Source organism: Sprattus sprattus (genome assembly GCF_963457725.1).
Source record: "Sprattus sprattus genome assembly, chromosome: 15".
Lineage (NCBI taxonomy): Eukaryota > Metazoa > Chordata > Actinopteri > Clupeiformes > Clupeidae > Sprattus > Sprattus sprattus.
Genome location: NC_137913.1, coordinates 15,017,543 through 15,040,330, shown reverse-complemented (window position 1 = coordinate 15,040,330; position 22,788 = coordinate 15,017,543). Strand labels below are relative to the sequence as shown.

Sequence of the window (22,788 nt, the reverse complement as noted above, 5' to 3'; positions counted from 1 at the left end):
AATTGGTTGTCTTTATTACTGGCTCATGTTTAGTTAAAAGAAGGTAGGCTTTTCCAGACCATAAATCTCATCCTGATTATTCTATATTCCTCAAACATGGAAGTCATGGGAAGTTCTGCGATTGGATTACACTACCCTCACGGGTGGAAATCACAGTGATTAGATTGGCAGAAAGATATACATTTCCTCTCTTTTTGCTGTGTGCCTTTTTTCCTGTAATTATTTCAAATTGGTTTGGACACAAGCTAAGATATTCAGAACCTGCCTCTTGACAGGGCTCTAACGTGCGTGTCCTGACAGCACTGTGTCACGTCAGGACGTCAAGCAGCAAATCTTCTACTACAAGCTGGTGATTTCTTCTCCTGTCATACAACGATGGCTTGGTCAAGAACAACAGATTAAAGCCTGTGTTATGTGTGGAGATCTGATTGAGTGACAACAACTGCAAGGACCCCATTCAAGAGAACAGGTCAATTTAGTACAATTCTCCTCAGCTTCTCTCTGTAGTATTGCACATGGATAAGGCAAACAAACAAACAAACAAAAATCGATTCAGTTGATAGCAAAGATACTATATGCACAGGCTGACAGCAGGTCCATTTTGCATTCTTCTTGATGCATTCATACAGTCTTGTAGTGGTCTAGCACCTGGCAAGTACCACATGTGGCCACATGTGCCTGGAATCACAGAGACTGACATTTCTGCAAACAGCTGAGACCCCACAGCTTTGTAGGGCACATAATTATGTATTGCTCATAGTTTTTACAAGGTCAGAATTATTATTTTGTAAAACAATTTTCAGGTTTGGGTTCATGATTTTACCTGGCTCTAGTGGAAAAGTGTTCATGCACACATGAACATCATAAAATGCAGAAATTGTGATTGAAATCATGTCCTGAACTTTTCATTTATTGTACGTTGCCTTTCCTTGGTTCCAGAATACTGAATAAAACACAAAAAAGTAGAAGATAGAACACTTTAAATTGACAATTGACAAATTGTCTTCAATTGAAAAGAAATTTCTCAACATAAATTGAGAGAAATGGCTTGCTCTACAAGGGTGTCTAGGAGTTAAAAGATGCTAAGAATAAACATAGAACAATCAATCCAAGAATCTCAAATGAATACTGAGTAAATATAAATTATTCATATAAATGTAAAATATTTCCTATATTTAGTATTATACAATAGGCTATGACAAACAATTATATAGTAATAATATATTTTCAAAATAGTTTTTGAAATATTTATTTTAAGGAGGCCTGTTAAATCATATTTGTACATTAGGGAAAAAAGGTATGCAACAGATGGAGCTCAGTGTTTTGGATTAGTTTGAATCACCTTTTTAGGACTATGGATTATTGTTTCTAAATGAAATATCCTTACTTTATAGGTTTGGGCAGATTTCACTGGTAATGTTGATGTTTTAACAACAACAAGCTCATTAAATTGTGGACTCCATCGGCAGCTCTGTAAAATATGAAATTCATGAGAAGTGAACAACTCTTCAAGTTTGAGATGTGCATACCAGAAGGGGAAAAAAAGCGACATGGTCTAAAGTGCATACTGTAACGTCCCAATCCAACATTGCCATCTCTGACATCTTGCATAGCAAGTGTTACAATGTCTTGAGTTTATATACGAAATTACAGCTGAGCCTCTGTGTCCATGACATAAAAACAGTAACCAAAAATAATACCAGAACCATCCATGTTCGGCACTTAAATGAATCGTAAGCCATACAATTTCTGTTTTTCAAAGTTACTTGTGTGTGTGAAGTGTAGCACTATGACCTTAGTATGGTACAACGTTTTAAAATCAGCAACTTAAATCCTGCCTCGTGGAAGCTTCATGATGCCCTCTAGTGGTGATCATGGGGCCATTGCAGGGGTACAAGCATTCGGCCAGATGAGCTCAATTTCTTAATCACTGCTTTCTGCAATAAGATAACATCAGGACGGTGCCCTCTGGTGTTATCACCGGTTCTGATAAGAACATTTTCAAAGGAAACCTACAATTTAACTACATTCATCATTGCAACTGGCAGATTTGGGAGTCTGATTCATGGTTTGTCATCAATAAGCATGTGCATGTGTTTAGTGGGGTTCCAAATGTATTACATCAACAGGAGACGCCTCTGACAGAGTTAGCAGGAGCTTTCAGGACTATGTCAGTTTGACTATGTCAGTATTTCCCTTTTCTGTTTTTTTTTTGACTGGTTAAAATGACCACCACCACAACTTGGCCAGCCACAGAGTGGGCTGTACTATGGAGTGATCCATGATTTATGCACAGATTGGAACAGCTTCAGTGTCACCTATTGAACAAGGTGAACCCAATTTGCTAGCCTTTATGCACACTGATGTCAGGGGGATTTTCTTTGTCTTGTTTTCTTTATGTATGAATTTGCCTCTTTAGTCTCCCAAATCAAATAAACACAAATCATTAAAATAATGTTTGCAAAGCTTGGTTGGTTGAAGATGTAGGTTTCATTAGCACTGTGTCCCCAGCATGGAATAACTCCATGTATCTTGAGCGAGAGAGCGAATTAAACTTTGCAAAAGCATGCAATGGAAGGGCCACCTTAGAAATCACATGAGGTAGAGGACCATTTCCATCCAGTGTGCCTCCACATCTATCCTTGGGCCACATCTGCTCTGAGCCCACCACCATCATGTGAAGTTGTGCCTGCTGTCGAAGCTCCGGAAGGCAGCCGGCTTAGCCAGCTTTCTCATGGACAGGCTGTCAGTTTTACCCTCCTGTCGAGCCCCTGACTTGCTCGTTTGGAAGGGGTTCCTGGAAGAGGAGGAGGAGGAGGCGGCGCCATGGCCCCGCTCCATCCTCTCGCTGATAGAGAAGCTCTTGCGGGCGTAAGTGGCGGAGTGGGAGTCCTCGGATGAGGAGCAGCTGTTGGCTCTCTCGAGTCGGGAGAGCGGGGAGCAGTAGGGCCCGAGACCCATGCCAAGGTCTGCCCCGCCACCTCCCCCACCACCCCTCCTCAGAGCGGTTCGGCTGGACTCTGCCAGCATCTCGCCCGGGTCCTCAGGGTCGGACTCGGCGTGGCTGAGCTCAGCCTCACGCTCCGGATGCGTGGAGCCCATGTCCTGGGGCTTGTCGAAAGTGAAGGAGCCCCCGGGGGAGTCTGAGCGCTCTGGCATGGGGTAGGCGGTGGAGACGCAGCGCGTGTCGATGCAGTCTGTGATGCTGGTGTACTCGGCCGCTTTCAGCGGCACGTTCAGGCCACCGTAGTAAGGGCGCTGCGAGAACATCATGCTGTGGGACTTCACCAGTTGGGGCTCGTCCTGGAACAGCCCACCCGAAGTTGACAGGAAGCGGCTGCTTTTGGAGCGCTCCAGCAGCCCCGCTGAGGGGGGCGGCGAGGGGTCCAGGTCCCAGGGCGGAAGGCTGTCGGGAAGCAGCTGGCCGGAGCACAGGGACAGGTCAGCCGCGGCGCTGTCCTCGTATATCATGGTGGCGTCGGACTGTTTGTCACCAAGCACCGACCCAGACCTCCCGCCGCTGTAGTCCCGTCCACTGGAGAGGACTGCGTCCATGATCTCTGAGTGAAGAGAGGACTCCCGGGCCAGGGGTGGGACCATCCTGATGGGCTCCAGGAAGCTCTCAGAAGGGGCGGCCTCCTCCGAGGCCGATACGTAGATGTCGATGCAGGACGAAGGGCGGTGGTGCTGTGACACAGACAGCGTGTTGATGGGAATTGGTTTGGTTTGGTCTTTGGAGTTCGAGGCCACTGACTGGGAGCTATTGGCTCGATGAAGACTCAGCGATCGCTCCTTGAAGAAGCTTTCCACCCTCTCGGCCGCGCCACCAACCCTGCCACCCCCGACGTAGAAAGAGTGACTGCGAGCCCGCGGGGCCAGACTTGTGGGGGAGGTGGGCGAGATGGACTCCTCATTGCCCTGCTCCTGGGACTCTGGCAAGCGGTAGGAGGTGCCCTCCTGGCTGTTGAAGCTGCTCTGGCGCAGAATGTAGTGGGCGTCAGTGCAGTCGGAGGACGTCCGTGAGCGAACCTTGTTGACCTCACCCCGCTCCAGGCCAGTGACCCGCTCCAGAGTCATGGCGATGCGGCCAATCATCTCCTCCATCTGGGCCAAGCGGACGTCCACTGTCTGCAGGGACGCCTTCATAAAGTGCTCCCGCTCGTTCACTTCCTCCAGACGCATGGCCATATTCTCCACCCTGAGCAATAAAAGATTAAGAAAAGTATCACAGTCACCTTTTGCAGGCTGAGATGCTGACCAAAGACAATAAATGAAAGAGGACGAGTAACGGTGTCACACAAACTATTTGTTGGCGAGGAACTTAATTTCAATAGTGACACAATGAAAATCAAGGGTATCCTGTAACATCACGTGAGGCTGTTGAGCTTGTCCTAGAAAAGTTGGCCTGGTATAAGCAATTAATCACTGAATCGCCTTTTAAGTTTTTCTGTGGTCTAGGAAGTGCAACTCCAACATTAGTGAGAACCAGATTCTTCTGGTGAGAAGTATGAGTACAGGATGAGATCTACTCGTTATCATTTTCTCCGGGGAATAGGGTCATGACTAATACCCAGTTTAGCAGTGTAAAACCTACAATATACTAACTGTTTCCTGGCAAACGTCACTGCATATATAAACGCTTATAGAGGGACTTAACACCGGGGTCTTTTTGGGATAGGGACTGGCCTGTGCCTGCTGTTTTCCCTGTGGTATACCCAACCTTTCTGACGTCACACGGATCCTTTCGTCGTTGGAGGAGTTGAAGCGGTCGTCTTTCTCCCGGAAGTACTCCTCAATGCACTGCTCCTCAAAGTCGTGCAAATTCTTCAGTTCATCCTCAGTGATAAACAGCTCTGTGGTTTTGGAGATAAACACAGACAGCTCAGAATTCTTCAAGTGATTCTGGGGAACAGAACCATCTAACTGTGTGGCCAACATGCTGTGAGACACTGTGGAAGTCTGCCCATTGTTTACAGCCACAGTGTTGTGCATTTTGTTTTTAATCATCAAGCTTTTTTGTGGCGTTTGACAGAGGAAGAGGCAGTTTTGGGTATAGGCAACAGGAGGTTAATGGATTTACCCCCCCAAGGGTTTGTGTTTGTTAAGGGCATGTGAGCCAGAAATGCTACTACAGAAAAGCAAAGACTGGTGGAGCCATGTCCTTGAATGAATATGGTTCAAAGCAGATTATGAACAAATCTGTTTGCGTTTTTTTTTATTCCAGTCACTGAAATATTTAGATTAGTTAGTATGCATGCTGCCATGTTAGACTCTTGACAAGAACAAGAAGCAAGCAAGCAATAGAAGAACTCACTTAGCCCGTAGTCTCTTTCGTCATCGTCGCGTTTTCGCCAGCGACAGCAGAGGTGCTTGAGGACCATGGTTATGTGACTCAAGATGATAAGGGGGGGAGGAAGCACGGGCCGCTCGTGGAAGGTCATGATCAGCTGGTAGCGCTGGAACTTCCACACCTGATTGGAGATGGACTTCACTTCGAAGAATGTATTGCTAAGATGACAAACAGCATCGTGATAGGAGTGACTACAGTTGAAATTTCAAAGTGTGAAGAGGCAAACTTCTTAATGTACTGTAGTGCTACCACACCATCTGCATAAAAAAGCTTAAGGACACGAAAGTGTGTATTCATTTCACTAAACAGTGAATTGTCTTCAGAAAAGAAGACAGCAAGACTACACGTGATCTGTTTTTGAATAACAAACACTGAATGTGGACCTTATTCACATGGCCTTTTAGAAATCCTCTCCAGATTTTAATCAGTAGCAGAACAACAAATAACACAAATAACAATAACAAATAGCACTTGTAAAACTGAGGCAAAAATAACAAAACCTAGATGTTAACCGAAATCTAAGCATATTCTCAGTCCAATCCCCTTTAATGAAAACTTAATTAAAAACTGTCACTATAAAGCTAAAATAAACCTGATCCAAGACACTACATACTTGAACACAGCTATGAGCAGGTTGACAAGCAGGATGTTGGCCACGAGCAGGTAACAGGCCATGATGGCTGGAACAATCCATGCCCCAGTCTTGCAGGCTGGAAGTGGGACGATGTGCCCGTCTTCTGTGGTGACATTCTGTCCACATGGAGCTGGAGAGTAGAGAACACAGTCAGGCTTTGAGAATAAAAGTACAAAAATAATAAAAACGTAATTAACTGTCATTCTCTCTCTCTCTGTCTGTCTCTCTCTCTCTCTCTCATGCACACCCTCATTGTCTTACGCTATTTTAGTGTCTCATGCTCACAGACACAGACTCACACACACACATGCCCACACCCTCTCTTACACAGCATGCACACGCAGAGAGGAAGGGGAAGGGGTGAGTGCCAAAATGGAGATTATGTGAGCTGAAATGCAAAATATATAAAAAATATATTCATCATGTAGCTCGTTTGCATACCCAATATATTTAAACATGTCCTAAATGTTTAAAGTATATTGCTGCCCATGTGCGCTGTTGTCTTACAGGATATGGTTGTGCAATAGCTTCAAATGCACTGGTTCGTAACACGTTTTTTCCATTTGGGATGGTTCAGTTGCTGTTGGTTCCACGGAGAGGACACTGAGTACACTTGGTATTGAGTTTTATTCAGGAATATGGCCCATTCATAAATTTCAGACGAACACATCACACCCAGAAGCCCAAAGGAAGAGAACTGAAGTAACTGAACTGGCACTGTTTTTAATTAGTAACCATTCATTTTTTTGCCTGAATTTGCCTGATATGCCTTAATTTCTCTTAGTTAATCTGTGAAAAAACTCTGACAACTGAACCACGTGAAAAAACATTGTGGATGGAGAGATGGAGAGTTGATGTTGATGAGCCGGGCTGTCTCGGTCCATACACTTGTGTGCATCAGGGATGTTGGTGTTTATGTGATTCTAAACACACAATCTGTGTGTGTCTTTTGTTTTTCATCTGTTTACATTTGTTAGGCTGAGAGATGGATGGTGCTGATGCTGCCGTGCAATTCCAGGGTGACAGAGTGGTGATGGCAATAATGAGGCGGGATGTAGAGGGGACGGGAAGGGAGGGGGGTGTTCAGAGCTTCCATGGCCTGAGTTCTCTACTTGAATAAACATGACTGATCTAGAGACACATGCATAGAGTCCTGGTCATGTACAGTTAGCCCTCAGGTCTTCAGAGAGAGCGGGAGGAGGTCTGAGAGTCTGTCACTCATGGATTCTCTGCTCAGGCAAGGGGAGGGGTGGGGGGGATGGGGTGGGGGAAGCTCAGTCATGAGCATGGCTTTGGTGAGGCTGGGATGGTGCTGGTGGGGGCTCTTTTGTAATTAATTCATTCAGCTTGTGTCTTTTATTTTTTTAATGGCTTGAGTCTTATATATGTATGTGGATAGATATATATAGATATACATATATGAGATGGCCCATTGTTACGCCAGGTTCCACGAGTTCGAATGTAATTTTCGGACGGCTTGAGTTTTTCATTCAGCCTGTGCTGTAGCTTCCTACTATCTGAAACAAAGAATCACAGTGTTATTTCAGCTCTCTTGTCTTTGGGCCATCCATCCTGCACACACACACACACACACACATACACATACTCATACAGAGCACAAGCACACACAGTATACACTAAATCAAGTGGCACTATTCCCACTTGTGGCGGCAGTATAAGAACTGAATGAAGATGTATGCTCTTCAGTATGCCGTTTTGGTGGATACAGGAGATGTTTCTAAAGGTGTTTTGCAACTATGTGGGGTTGGTATGCATGCTTTGACATCCACAACCTTGTAAAATCATCCTGGTGACAAAAAACAATGAGCTTTATAAAGCACTAGCCACAGTCATTATAAAAACAAACTCACACCATAAACAAAATGCCAAGTGAACGTGAGTCATAATTATATAACTCCTCATGGGACTAAAGTTGACCAGCAGTGTGAGAACAGGGGAGACGTGTGTAATTCTGCTGGTGTAGGTTTTTTGGATGCAATAGTTAAAGCTCTCAGCCACACATTACACAAAGACGTCTGGATAAAGGAAGTTAAGACTCAGAGATATGATGGTTCACAGAGGCTCCTTTTTGTGTGCGTATCTCTGGCACTTTGACCGATGGGGTATTCAGTGACAGCCTCCTATAGATGGGCAGATGTACCCACTAGGGACATTGTGAGAAGAAAAACACACTGGAGCTTGCGAGGGGAAAAAAAGACCATATCACACCCTGAACCAAACAACAACACATGTACAGGGCAGCACAGGGGAGGCCATACTAGCCAGCTCTGCAGATGACTGTACGAGCAATTTATCCTAACCTCAGCAACACATTCTAAATGTTCTGGCACATTCTGTAGCGGATAAACATGATAAACAGTCGGCCATTCCTTGAGCCGCAAAAGAGGCAACCATATCTCTCCCTTTCTGCCAGTGTGGTCAGACAGGGGGAAGTGACGTTTCTTACGGTCGATCTGGTCAGCGAACACCTCCCCGTAGATCATCCAGTAGGGCATAAAGAAGATGTTGCGGGCCAGCATCCAAGAGGGGTCCTCGTTGGGGTGAAGGATGGCCTGTCTGGCCACCCCGAAACTCATCAGCACCACCAGCATGATGATGACAAAGTACATCATGTCAATCATCTAGAACGGGAAACCAATGGATAAAAGGAAAGAATTAGTCTGTCTTAATCATTAATCATTAGTCGTACTGTGCAGGGTCCTGTAAAACAATTGGCTTAAACATTGACTGAGTGATGTTGGCGTCTCTCACCATCTTGCCGATCATCATGACGTAAGGCCCCAGGTACTTGTTCACCCCGAAGATGTCGAGCAACCGTATGTACCAGTAGATGATGTTGACACAGTAGATGACGCGTCCATAGCTCATGAACGGCGGCTCTTGCAGACGGAGTATCATGCCGATGGAGAAGATGAGGATGGCCATCAGGTCTGTGACGTTCCAGTACTCCTGCAGCCACACCTTCACCTTCTGCATCAGCTTGCCCGGCTCCGACATCAAGATCTATCCGAAACAAAGCAGTGGACATGTGGACAGACCGATTTATATTCATTTACATTTTCATTCATGGTTTAAGCTAATATACTTGGTTGAAGGTGCTCAGTAGACAGTGCATATTGGTACTTCTGGATTTAACTCCTTTCACATAATGGAGTATATTGTTCTTTATTATTTACAAGCTGATACCTGTAGTTCACATTCATTCCTTCTAATTTCAAAATACAGTTGAAATATGAGCCTAGCACACTTTGTCTGTTCCTGTGTCCGAAGCAGCATAAAAGCTGCACTCAAGGTATATCCGACATAAAGGACTGCACTCATTGCAATCATGCATTATTAATGGTGTCAAAAATAGATGTAGATAAATCTAAAATTTTACAGAATCTCTGTCCTCTAAAGTGATTGTTTCACTGTATCAGTGGGGCCACAATACCACAACCCACAGCATAGTTCTGCTGTTATTGTTGATACACCAGCAGGGGGCAGCAGAAGTCTGCTTTCATGTGGCGACTCAGTTGCCTGAATTAAAGCTGCTGAACTGTCCATAAATGCCACCCCCAAGAAGCATGTATCTGTGTCTCCACATCTGAGCTTGTGCGCATTGTATGACCTTCCCCACCTCTCTCATCTTCTCGATGCCGTTGGTAAAGATGTAGGCGATGACGATCCACTCCTGCGTAGACGGCCAGAGATCCATCTTCACCAGCACGATGTAGTTAAACAGCATCAGGTACGCGACATAAGCCAGCTGCGCACGACGGACACATAGAGCGTTCATGAGACAGAGTGAAAGTTATGGCCAATCTTTTTGAGCAATGGAGCTTTGCGATCTGCACAGTAACGGCACAGTTGCCGAACTGGTATTTAACGAGCAGTAAATTAATGTGAAGGAGTCCACTGAGATACGCTTCAGCATTTTCCAACAGTGATGTCTGATAGCTATAAAAGAATTAGATAGCATGTATAAAACAGATTTATCTCAAGATGGCCCCCGGGATCAGCTTTCAAAGCTTGTTCTCTAAAATTGAAAAAGGGGGACTCATTTTCTGCTATCGGCCGTGGTACACTGTAGTCCCATATTCATGAGACTGATAAAAGGGCGATAGCGGCTCGAAATAAAAACGAGTGCTGAACACTCACCTCACTTTAGGCTGAGTGCATGATAAGAGTGCCCATCAAACTATTCTACTTCTTTTGTTTGTTAAATTGAGGGCCCCATTTCACCGCTTACATAACTTTTAATGTTGACGGGGTGAAAATGCTACCCCTCTCCAGCTCTACTGGGCCTCTGCAGCAGCTTAAGGTTTCATGGTTTTGTTGGTCCACTTCAAATCATAACTTTCCTTTTACATTGATGTCAGCAGGGGTGCTTCTGTAATGCATTTGGGTTTTTCCACAGATGAGGGAGTACATTTGTTTAATTCTCAAGCTGATATTTGGGTATAAATCCTACAAACCAATATGTGAGTAACATCTCATGCTCATCCTGAACATTTGGATTCTATAGTTTATAAACCTTTAACCATTTCAAAACAAACTTCGTCATTTCAAAACAACCACAATTTACTCTTTGGCTTTACACTCACCGGCCACTTCATTAGGTTCACCAGTTCAACTGCTCAAAGTAAATATCTAATCAGCCAATCACTTGGCAGAAACTCAATGCATTTATGCACGTAAACACGGTCAAGAGGGTCTGAAATTCAAACCAAACATCAGTATGCGGAAGAAAAGTGATTTAAGTGACTTCGAATTTGGCCTGGTTTTTGGTCCCAGACAGACTGGTCTGAGTATTTCAGATACTGCTGACCTACTGAGATTTTCAGGTACCACCATCTCTAGGATTACAGAGAATGGTCCGAAAAAGAGAAAATATCCAGTGAGCGGCACTTTGCTGAGCGAAAATGATGCCAGAGGTCAGACTGGTTCAAGATGATAAAAAGGCAAGAGTAACTGAAATAACCACTAGTTACAACCAAGGTATGCATAAGAGCATTTCTGAACGCACAACACAACGAACCTTGAAGCAGATGGGCTACAGCAGCAGAAGACCACACCGGGTGCCCCTTCTGCCAGCTATGAATAGGACACTGACGGCACAATTTGCACGGGCTCACCAAAATTGGACAATAGAAGATTGTAAAAATGTTGCCTGGTCTCGATTTTTCTGCTGTGACATTCAGATGGTAGGGTCAGAATTTGGCGTAAACAACATGAAAGCATGGATCCATCCTGCCTTGTATCAATGGTTCAGTTGGTGGTGGTGGTGTAATGGTGTGGGGGATATTTTATTGGCACACTTTAGGCCCCTTAGCACTATTGAGCATTGTTAAAACGCCACATTCTACCTGAGTATTGTTGCTGACCATGTCCATCCCTTTATGACCATATTGTCCCCATCTTTTGATAGCTACTACCTGCAGGATAACGTGTCATGTCACAAAGCTCAAATCATCACAAACTGGTTTCTTGAACATGTCAATTAGTTCACTGTATTCAAGTGGCCTCCACAATCACAGATCTCAATCCAATAGAACACCTTTGGGATGTGGTGGAATGGGAGTTTCGCATCATGGACGTGCAGTTGACAAATTTGCGGGAACTGCGTGATGCTGTCATGACAATATGGAAAATCTCTAAAGATTGTTTTCAGCGCCTTGTTGAATCAATGCCACAAATAATTAAGGCACTTCTGAAGGCAAAAGGAGGTCTAGAAAGGTGTACGTAATGAAATGGCCAGTGAGTGTATACTATGCTTTTGGTTTCCACCTACAATTATGTTGCGTATCATCTTAGGAAACTATTGCATTCTCAATCTTACTGTTTTTAGAACAAAACTTGTAAAAGGGAACCGGCACACACCGTGTGGAACCAGAATTTAACAATGGGGGCATTATAAAACTCGTAGATCTTGCGGCCCATCGGGATCAGCCGATACCGATTTTGAACCTCCGTCCCCTCCTTCTTCCTAGACGCCTCGGAACTCACTTTCCCCAGCATGGCCTGTCAGGGAACAGGAAGTACAGACAAGGACAGGAAATCAATAGGCCACAAACCACACATCCACAGCGAACATGTCTTATACTGTAACTCGGATGCAACAATGAGGGTGATGGATTTGGATGGCCATTGGTGAGGTGGAGGGAAATATGTGACTTGTGGAAGGATGAGGGTGTTTGTGTTTGTGACAAGAAAGAGGTGTGTGTGTGGGGAGGGGGGAGTAAGGTGGATGCTGGTTGTAGTGACTAGACACCTGCTCCATCAAAGAGAGAAGGGAATAATCCATGAATGTTACACAGCACAGCACCATGGTACTCTCTTGGAACATGGGAACCTTGTATTGCAATGTTGACACGTTTAAAAACGCAGGCTTCGGCCTGTCGTCCCTGGGGAACTGTGTCTGCACCACTTTCAGTCTGAGCCATCTGCAGCACTACTTCTGAATAATTTTCCCTTTCTAAGCATTTCCCTAGCTTAGCGCTTCCCTGGTTTACCACTTCCCTAGTTTAGCGCTTCCCGGGTTTATCACTTCCCTAGCTTAGCGCTTCCCTAGCTTAGCATTTCCCTATCTTAGCACTTCCCTGGCCTAGAAATTCCTCAGCTTAGCGCTTCCTTAGTTTGCCCTGCAGGAGAGATAATGTCTGCATGTGCATGTGCATGCACTCTAACAACCTAATTCTTCCCCCACTTTCAGGAATGGCCTGATTTCGGAGACATAATTCAAACATACAAAAAACCCTGATTACTCTCGACTCAGTATGATTAAATAAGCCTTGTCTACACTGAGTGTAGAGTATAGTTTCTGACGTGCACTCTCAGCTCGGCATCTCTCTGTACGCACGTATAAAGACACAACATGTCTAGGCAGGGGAAACACGAGTGTATGTGGGTAATTGCAGAAAATTGTAATCATTATCTCTTCCCGCAGTGACTTGATGCTAATGATATCCTATTCCTCAAAACGAGTCATTTAACTGTTGCTTTGTTATAAAAGCTTTTAACCCCCTATCCTAAAGGAAACCTTAAGGACATCAGTTTTTGACATTAACTTTCAGCAAAGGAGATATATAGTATACTACAATGCACATTATGGCAAATTAGAGTACAGCAATAACACTACTCTTAATAATGTCGAAACATGGTTTAAGAACAACTCATGGACACATGGTACAACACATAATCACATGAGGATTATAATTGGTGTTGACAGGAAATGTATTATTTTCAAAATTAATTTGAGAAGCACTGATGTTTTGGGTGTAGGGAACCACTTTCCAGACCAACAGTGGAACTGGGAGTGGGTGAAGGTTTATGCGTGTTTGTCTTTGCACCTAGCTGAAATATAGTATTTAATTATGGATTAAAACCTAATCTTAGCAAATACAATTAATCTTACTCCACTTAATTCAGGATTTTATTCAGCATTTGCTGTTCTGTTAATGCAATATTAATACCCGTTCAGGAGGCTGACCTACGGTCATTTCTTTTGGGTACCTACAACTTGTTATGATGAATAGCTCCCGTACTCTTTATTAATCTGGTTTATTCTAGGGACAGTGTCACTCAGGATTTCACAATCAATTTAATCAAATATTATATTTTCAGCAAAGCGCAGAGAGACAAACTTGTAGAAACATTCACCCAGTCAATTATGTTGTTGATCTGGAAAGCAGTTCCTTACATGAGTATTGCAATACAATTCTGGTCATGTGTTTGCTGTGAACAGATATGTTTTGAAACGGTTTTACAGGCAAATAAGGATTCTCTTTAAACTGCATGTCACGATCAGATCACCACAAATGGTTGCACTCTAAGTGATGGGAAATGCTGTCCCCTGAGGTCTGTCCCACTCCATTGGTTCGGTCTAGAAAAAACATTTCCCATTCTCAGCCATTAGTGTTGGCCTGCTCCTCCCGTGTATCTGAGGCAGGATGTTGAATGCAAAATGTGCAGAGTTTAATTTGTGCAATGTCAGCAAAAGAGACTGAGAAATTTGCCAGTGTTTTTTTTTTCTCATTTAATACAGTGTCTGCGACTAAGGTGCCTGTGCAAAGCCCTACTGGCACAGACACCATGCAGTTCAGACATCCAAAAGCATGCAGAATGATGCCAAAGTTGCAGAAATGATAAGGTAGGGGGGTGGTGGGAGGAGGGGAGGGGGGCTGTATTCATGCTGCATTCATTCACAGTACCGTACATCAGACGAGACCTTCGCTAAAAGAAGATATAAAGGAGAAAGCACACAGAGCAAGAAGGAACCAAACACATGTAGACAGACAGAGAGACTGACTCACAGACAGACGATAAAAACGCAATCAAACAAACAAACAACAAAAAAACAAACACAGAGACAGATATAGAGATGTACAGATACACATACACGTTTTCCAAAGTGGCAAAAAAAAAGAAGGAAAGAGACGATACAACTCCACAACCGTGTCTTCACTGAGACAACAAGAAACAAGTAGGAGAGAAAAGGGGGGAGCTAGAAAACTGCAAATGAAACGACGCAAATTTGACTTGATACAGGCCAATCAGGAGAAACCGCTATGCCATACATCCAGATGGCCTCCCTGAAAGGAAGGTGGTCTCTGTTAGCGGATACTTTTGAAAGATAACTTGAGGTAGATTTTTGAGGTAGTTTTGGTTGGGCATCCTCAGCATGAGTTGGAAGACCTTCACCGACCTACTCTGTGGGTAAAGACTGTGTGTGTGCATGTGTGTGTGTGTGTCTTTGTGTGTATGTGTCTGTGTGTCTGTGTGTGTGTGTGCGTGTGGGTGTGTATGTGTGAGGGTGTGTATGTGTGCATGTGTGTGTGAGTGAGGTCGGGGCTGAGGTGGGTTCTCTCACCACGGAGTTGTACTGCGTCTCACAGTAGGATCTTACTGTGAACTCCATGTCATCCTCTTCCTTGTCTTTGGGGGGCTTCTCAGGCTCCTCCACATCCTTCTCCTGCAGGTAGGCCTCCTGGTCCTGGGGCATGTATGACATCTCATCCTTGTTCTTGAACTCCAGACTCAGGATGGATGGCGGGAGCAGTAGGCCCAGGATGACCTTCACCAGGACACACACACACACACACAAACACACAAAAACACACATACACACACTGTGTTATCATCAGGGTATATACCGATGCATATCAACCCCAACATGCATATACTTACACGCATGTGCAATACACATACTGTATTTACACATACACATTTGTGGCATATGTAAACAAATGGATGTCCTTGAAAATGCCAAGAATCACATTCAAATTCATTGGCTTACACACGAGCGCACACGCTCTGTCTCTCACACACACTGATACACACACATTCAATTCTTTTGTTCGACTCTCTGCAGTGAGAGCTTACATTTAGTCACTGGTGAATTGTTGGATTATATATTCCTAGAATGAAACCACCCTTAAGTGCTGAGCAGGTGAGATAATTAAAAATTGAGTAGTCTGAATAGAACAGTGTGGATGTAGGGTGGGGGTGGCGTGGGGACAGCCGTGAGGTCCGATGCGCTGAGGGTAAATAATAAAAATCCACCGCTCCTGCTTTCTCTACCACTGCGGCTGAACTCGCCTTGCCTGCCTGAGTTATACAGGAGAGAAAGCAGGTAATAGGCTGCAATATGGACATGCTCTTTTCCAAAGCTGTTAACAAATGTGTTGACGTGTTCACTCGTGGGCAAACTCCTGAAGAGAAAAAAATAGGACTCAAAATCAAATAGACGGAACAAATTACTTTTTTAAAGTTATTCACAGAAAAAGATGTTTATCTCCTCGACTTATTATTATTGGTTGGGGACTTCCCACAGTGGCCAGACCTCTCACTGTCACATGCAAGTACTCGTACCAAACAACCTAGCCAAAGTATTATAACACAGCAGGGTGCACTTCAACCATCATACCGATACATAGCAATACCTAACAACAACAAAGATGCCTTTGTGAGCATTTCACAGGGGTTCAGGAGGTGATAGTGGCGATAGTGGTTCAGGAGATAGAGGAGTCATTTAGCAATTGGGAGGTTGCTAGTTCGATGCCGACTCCTCCTCACCAAGTGTTGAAGTGAGCAATACACTGACCCCTAATTGTTCCCGATGAACAGGTTGGCAACCTAAATAATAGCCTCTGCTATTGTATGAAGGTAGGCATTCATCTGTACGCTTTGAGTGCTCAATGAGTAGAAAAGTGCTATATAAATGCAGTCCATTTAACATCAAGTAAATTACAGTACAGAAAAGTACAGAGATGTCATTATCTGTATCTGTATCTGTCTAACTTTATTTGGATAGAAGACTAGAAGTGGTGAGGTTTTTGCAGGAAGTAACGTAAAATCAGGCATATTTTTGAAATTTCTACCCTTGTATCAGGTTGATTTAATATTGGCATTACTTAATTATGAAATACACTTCCACATCCCACACTGTCCTCTTCATCTTTCTCTCTCACTCTCTCTCTCTCTCTCTCTCTCTCTCTCTCTCTCTCTCTCTCTCTCTCTCTCTATCTTTACATTTTTTACTAAATTAGGCAAAATCCAGAAATCCAAAAGATAAAATCCAGAAGATATTACCAGGAAAGTAAAGTAATATTGTCAACTTTTTTTGGTAAAAGAAAATAAAACTCCTGCACTTTGTTGATAGGTTCACACTGTCAGTACCCACGCATGACACAAGACATAGAAAGACAGCTAGTAGGGCATAATTGACTAGTCCAGCAGAAAGAAGGCCAGCTCGGCATCTGACTTGCATTCTTTTCTAACTTTAGCTCTCGCCAACGAGTAAAAGCCAGTTTTCTTGCTCGGTTACTCTCTCGTTTTCTCTTCTTCACCTTCTCCTCCTCCACCGTCTTCTCATTCCATCTGTGCCTTGTGTGTTATCTCCTCCATCCTGTCATTGTGTGACACTTATGGGTTTATTTTTGTTTTCCCTGCCATGTGCCCTGGACTCCACCCCTCACCTTGTTTGGTTTACTTCTTGTCATTGTTAATTTCCAGCCATTTTCCTTGTTCACCTGTTTTTCATTTGTTCACCCTGCCCTTTCATGTTTAGTTTGTCAGATCGTCTTAGTACTTTTCGTTCTTTGTACTATGTAAAACCCCTTTTTTTGTGTTTTTGACTTCTGCCTGTTTAGTTCACCACTGTGTTGTAGCCTTACTGATTTTGGAAGGTTTTGCCGGTGTCTGACTGCTTTCTTGGTTACAAACTCTGCCTGTGTTCTGTGATTCAGATTTTTCCTCCTGTTGTCCTCACCTGTTTTACATTAAATTACTTTCTCTGCCTGGGTCCTGACACACACACTTTTTTTTCACAGCCCAGATGTATTCTGAGATCCAAGCACCTGCCAAGGGTTTCACTGAGGGAAAGGCTAATTGCTTGGAGTTTGGCGCTTAGCTACATGGTCATACCCTCAGGGTGCCAAGCCTCTGGGCTGTCTGTCTAGACCAGCTACACTTCACTGTCAAGATGAATCAGGTACGTGCTTTCAAATTGGAATTTACTGCCTTCCGGTGTTGAGGTAAGGCGATGTCATTTTATTAGAATGCAAACACCTCACTTCTTCTCTTTACCAAATGCAAAAGATATTAAATGCATCGCTGCCTTTTTTCAGGGAAAACGATCCATATTAGTCAGCCATTCAACCCTTTTGAAGATTCTGAAATATTAAATATGCAGTAAGTAAAGCACTTGACTTTCCCCACTGTCTTGCAATATTAATGTGGTCTTCCACACTGATATAGTCTTCCTGTTGCTTAGCCTGTAGCTCGTGTCCTCATCACACCAAGAGCATAAGGTTGATCCCTATGTAGAGAGGGAACCGTTAACGTGGGCGATATCACCCCACTTAACGTGACTGAGGATAAAAGCACCTGTACAAAACAGGGGGCCGGGTTGTACCCCTAAGGGCTTCTTCTCCGCCTTCGGTTCTTTACATATTTTCAAGAACTATGAAACCATCTAATTAGATCTGGGTTAAGAGAACTTCTTCGAAGATTCTATAATTACCAGCTGCAGCAGCGTTTAAACTTGACGGCATCCAAAAATAGCCTACAGTGTTGTGTACATTTACTATTTGAGATCTTTTAATACTGTAGTTTTTCCCGCTATTAAAAATGCAATTAAATGCATGTGAAGGGGAATCTGAAAGCTTCTTTGACAAACATTCTTGTGGAGGTTCTTTTGTAAAGTCCATTTTCTAGATAATCGTTAAGTTGGAATTTTCTGCAGCCAATTATTCCCTAAAGACTCAATTCATTTTTCTTTTTGTGGACAACTCTTGTCTATATTTCTTCTTGATTACCCATCATACACCCTATGGTAACACAAAATGGCACATCTCCCCTGTGTTGTGTTCTGTACTTTTAATGTGACACAGGAAGTACCTATACGGGTGGGATACATGTGAATAAGTACCTGTTGGTTAAGCTCTGCCTACTCCGTCATTCCCCATACATTAGAACACTACACCCTGTAAAACCCTGGCTCTCACCTTTAGTCCTGAGTTCTTACGCATGCGCAGGCGGCCCATCCACATGTCGGTCAGCAGCATCTGGCTGCAGGTGTGCGCGATGAAGTCTCGGTGCTTGGCTGCGACTGCGAGCTGCAGGCAGGTGGCGTTGCTCCAGTTCTTCAGCTCGTAAGTCAGAAGCTTCATGGCCATCTGCTCGTCCTGCTTGTACGACTGGTCTAAGAGCTCCACGGACAACTGAGCAAACTCTCTGAAGCAAAAATATGGGATTGAGACCATGGCGTAGATATACTGTACATTCATGAACTAACACACACACACCCATTTACTGACAGCATGAAACCACAGGCCCACTCCTGCCTATGTAAATACACACACACACACACACACACACACACACACACACATACAAACGTACACATTCTAATGAGCCCAGCTGTGAGTTTTAAAGCCCTCTATTTGGCAGAGCTGAGAGGGTCAATCACCATCCCTTTAGTGGGCAACACATTTGGCATTCAACAATTCCTCCCCTCCCTAATGACATGTGTGGTCTCTTCCCATCTCCAGTATCTCAACCTGATACAGATAGAAACCCCCGGTTCAGACAGTCCTCCCAAAGATTCTCTGTGAATCATCTGTAAAGTCGTACAACATCAGTGCTAGTATGGAGGTTGAATCAGTGAAAAAAATATGTCCAGAATTTGAGTGGGGCACAAAATGGGTGTTATGAAGTATAGCCTCCTGACTTTGCTCCATCTTAATAACTTGTCATCTCATGTTACTCCTTGTCCTTCCTAAATATACAGAAACTGTGGATCCACATTGCGACTGCACTTGGCCACACCAATCTTCTTCTGTAGACGGATTGTAATGACCCTGGTTGGTCTAGGCCCCAGCCTGTGATATTGGCATGCCTGTTCTCTCTCTCTCTCTTTCGCAATCTCTCTGTCTCTGCAGCAGGTGATTGTGAACAGGTGTGTCATTGATTGGCTGGGCTACAAAAGCCCTGACCAGCCGGCAGTCGAGGCTGCTCTGGTCCTCCCGGCATTTGGGTTTTGGTTCTCCGTTGTGATTTGGATTTTGGATCTCTGTTGTTGTTTGTTTTGTTATTCCCCTAGACTGACATTTTTGGTTACTATTCATAATACTGAATGACACCACACTTTTGCATTCTTTATTCTTTAAAATAACCTTTATCCTTTTAATTATTTACTTTTTATTATTTAAAACTCTGATAATCTGATAAGCTCAGGTTGCCTGAAGTGACTTGTAGTAAAATGGCTCTTAGCGTCTGGTCAGTGAGTACTAATGATCACCTGGAGTTGTGGTTGAGCTCCTGCGATATGTCGTCCACCATGTCGTTTTCTGAGGCCTCGTGGGCCATGGCTTTGCAGAGCTTGCAGGCCACCAGGGCCTTGGCCATGGCCTCCTCTCCGTGCTGCCAGAAGAACAGCGCCATCTTCTGGCGCTTCATCAACACTGCCCACACCATCAGCTCGTGGTAGGGGAAGGGGAAGTGGTGGATCTCGGGGTCGTCGAGGTCGATGTCCACTTCCTCCTCACGTTTGCGCGTCGTCTTCTGGCGGCCTCTCCTGATTGGCATGTCGTCCTGGGGTGCGTGTGAAGGGAAGGAACAGTAGAAGTTTGTGAGTGGGGCATTTCCACAAGGCCAAAATAAAGGAGTCAGAAGACAGTGGGGGACGGAGCAGTAAATAGCATGAGGGCTAATTGGTATAATTCCCTATGAAGACATTATCATGCATTAGGATGTATTATTGAGGGTATTTTGTAAAGATTATATAAAGAACCAAAGATAGATACACAAGACTCACCTCCATCCCAAGTAATTTAAGCGCCTTGGGCTATAAGATAAAAAAAATTGAGAGACTAATTTATTGTCTTTTTGAAGATCACGCACACAAGCAAACACTCACACTCACACACACCCTATCTAACGCTCACACACAGTTTCACACACATAAACACAAACACACACACACACACACACACACACACACACACCGCACAATGCACATTTACATCTCTGTATTCACACACACTGGCCCACATACATATGCGGACTGTGCATGTGAACATACATACCTTTATCAGTGTAATCAGTGACCTCTTGTTTTTATTTGAAAGAGGAGCATGCAAAATCAAGGTTTTATCTGTTGCAGTGGAAACAGGCCATGTATGAATAATAAATAAGCTGGCTGCCGTATGAGTGAGATTCTGCTGCTGATATAAGTAGACCAAGCCTCCTGTGAGCCTGGTGATACAACGGTGTCTATTTTTGGGAATGTTTTCCCACTACAGCGCATTAAAGTGTATTATCTGCATAGCCATCTACAGTGCATAGTCTAATACAGAGGTGGATATCTCACTCTATCTCTCAGACTCTCCCTCTCTTTCTCTCTCTCTCTCTCTCTCTCTCTCTCAATCCACTCTCTCTGTCTCATAAAAACACACTCATTCTCCCAAAGGGCACGTTGCAGTTGCTTGAAAACTGCCAGTTGTAAGGAAGAATACAACCAGTGTAAAATGTATAAAAAGTGAGTTTTATCATTCTATCTTTGTTTTGTTGTTTTCATGTTTTCAGACTTCTAGAGGAGCTGTTCAGGGGGGGGGGGGGGGGGGGGGGCTGCAGGCGTCAGGCATGTTGCAGTGCTCTCATTTCTCTTTTGTCACTTACTCTCTTGGGGCCAAAGAGGTTGTGGTAGAGCGTTCTAAACCTCTTCCTGGTGTAGTTGCAGCGGTAGGCTCCGCCCATGAGGTACTCGATGACCAATCCGATGTCGATCAGACTGATGCGGTAGTCTGGTGGGAGGTTACCCTGGAGACACCAATGTTATTCAGACAATGTTGAGCGATCCGTTGCGCATGTGCGGAAGACATTACACAGAGCGAGAAAGAGCACAAATCCTCACACCCACACGCTCTGACACATGCCTCATCCACGCCACTCGCAAGCACATGAATGCACAGTCTCCGTCCACACACTCCTCTACTCACAGATAGAACTCGCTAAAAAAAACGGAATATAAAAGGAATGTGATTAGTGGATTCACCTTGAAGTAGATCCAACCGAAACCTGGATATTCTTGCTTGGAAAGAACACACAAGGTCAATGAGACAATATCAAATGGAAGGGCGTTAAAAGGGCGGGAACATTGACACTCGGCTAAGACCGCTTGTAGACTAGCAGCAGGGCTAGATTGGCGGAGATAAAGCACAAAGCCTAAAGGCCAGTCCAGACACTGACAAATAATGATGGGAAGATGGAGGAGAAGGATCACTAAATCACTCACTGGCTCCACTTGATGTCCGTTTGATTTCAGTCTCCATGAGAAAGGTTGTTCTAAACAGGGGGTTTGTGTGTTTAGAGAACCAAACTGAACTCTTGTGGGGTGGGATGGGGTGATAAGCTCTTTTCTTTCTTTCGGTCTGCCGCTGCACTTGGGCTTGCCTTTCAAATATCTGCTACGAGTGAAATCCTCTGAGCTGAGATCCTGAGATCAGACATCAAACAATTTAAGAGGCGAACAAAGAGAGGCTGCTATAATCACTGACTGGATGCTGCTCCTTCTACAAAACCTGATCCTAATCCTAATTATTATACGGCAACAAAATTCAATTAAAAACTCCAGACCTGACCATTTAAAGTCTCAATTGGACTCAGCGAAGCACAAACTTTATGCCAGGACACAGTCAAAATAAATGAATCCCTGCCAGTTCTTTTGAGCGTCTAAAATAAGGCAAGACGTGTTCAGAGGAGATCCATTATTGAGAGTCAAGAAAAGAACTGAGTCGAGGTGACAAGTGCCTGACAAATGATTTGTGACCCTGCATCACAGCGGTAGGTGGGACAGCCTGCTATAATGAGTATCTGCCGACTTGTCATCAGAAGCATTTATGACAGAGGTCTAGCTGAAAGCAGCTGCATTCGGAATATACAGAGTCAGCAGACAACCTACCCAAGTTGTCTCATCAAGACTCTTATTGATTTTAAATATATCCAGTGACAGCCCGCTTCAGTGAGACGTGTTGCAGCGTTGTGAATCAGGTAGAGCGTTGTGAATCAGGTACATCTCAGTGCTGAGACAGTGAGCAGTGAAAAAACAGAGAGCCTGTGCTTTATCTATAGGATGGTTTTCTTACCAGAGCTTCTTACTTGTGTGTGTGTGTGTGTGCCTTGCAGACACTAGCTAACCTCATAACTGCAATAAATGCTAATGTAAGCCAACACTGCTGACAGACCTGAACAAGTTTAAATGCAGGGTAAAGCAGTGCCGGATAATTATGTTGGTGGAAAG

General features: G+C 44.1%; 1 protein-coding gene across 3 annotated transcripts in view; it reads right to left on the bottom strand.

Annotated features, from left to right (window-relative positions):
- Positions 1–2,673: 2,673 nt before the first annotated feature.
- Positions 2,674–22,788, bottom strand: part of trpm3 (transient receptor potential cation channel, subfamily M, member 3) — a gene marked incomplete at both ends in the record, with an annotated part of 118,176 nt that continues 98,061 nt past the window's right edge. The window contains 15 exons of one of the 3 annotated variants that reach the window (XM_080852699.1): positions 2,674–4,198; positions 4,721–4,853; positions 5,315–5,508; positions 5,964–6,114; positions 7,400–7,501; positions 8,452–8,626; positions 8,757–9,008; positions 9,625–9,753; positions 11,868–12,008; positions 14,857–15,060; positions 18,494–18,722; positions 19,789–20,081; positions 20,305–20,334; positions 21,168–21,308; positions 21,544–21,579. In XM_080852699.1, the coding sequence (XP_080708825.1) occupies positions 2,674–4,198; positions 4,721–4,853; positions 5,315–5,508; positions 5,964–6,114; positions 7,400–7,501; positions 8,452–8,626; positions 8,757–9,008; positions 9,625–9,753; positions 11,868–12,008; positions 14,857–15,060; positions 18,494–18,722; positions 19,789–20,081; positions 20,305–20,334; positions 21,168–21,308; positions 21,544–21,579 (3,735 nt within the window). The remainder of the gene's footprint in view (positions 4,199–4,720; positions 4,854–5,314; positions 5,509–5,963; positions 6,115–7,399; positions 7,502–8,451; positions 8,627–8,756; positions 9,009–9,624; positions 9,754–11,867; positions 12,009–14,856; positions 15,061–18,493; positions 18,723–19,788; positions 20,082–20,304; positions 20,335–21,167; positions 21,309–21,543; positions 21,580–22,788) is intronic. The other 2 variants (XM_080852700.1, XM_080852701.1) reach the window with 2 other exon arrangements.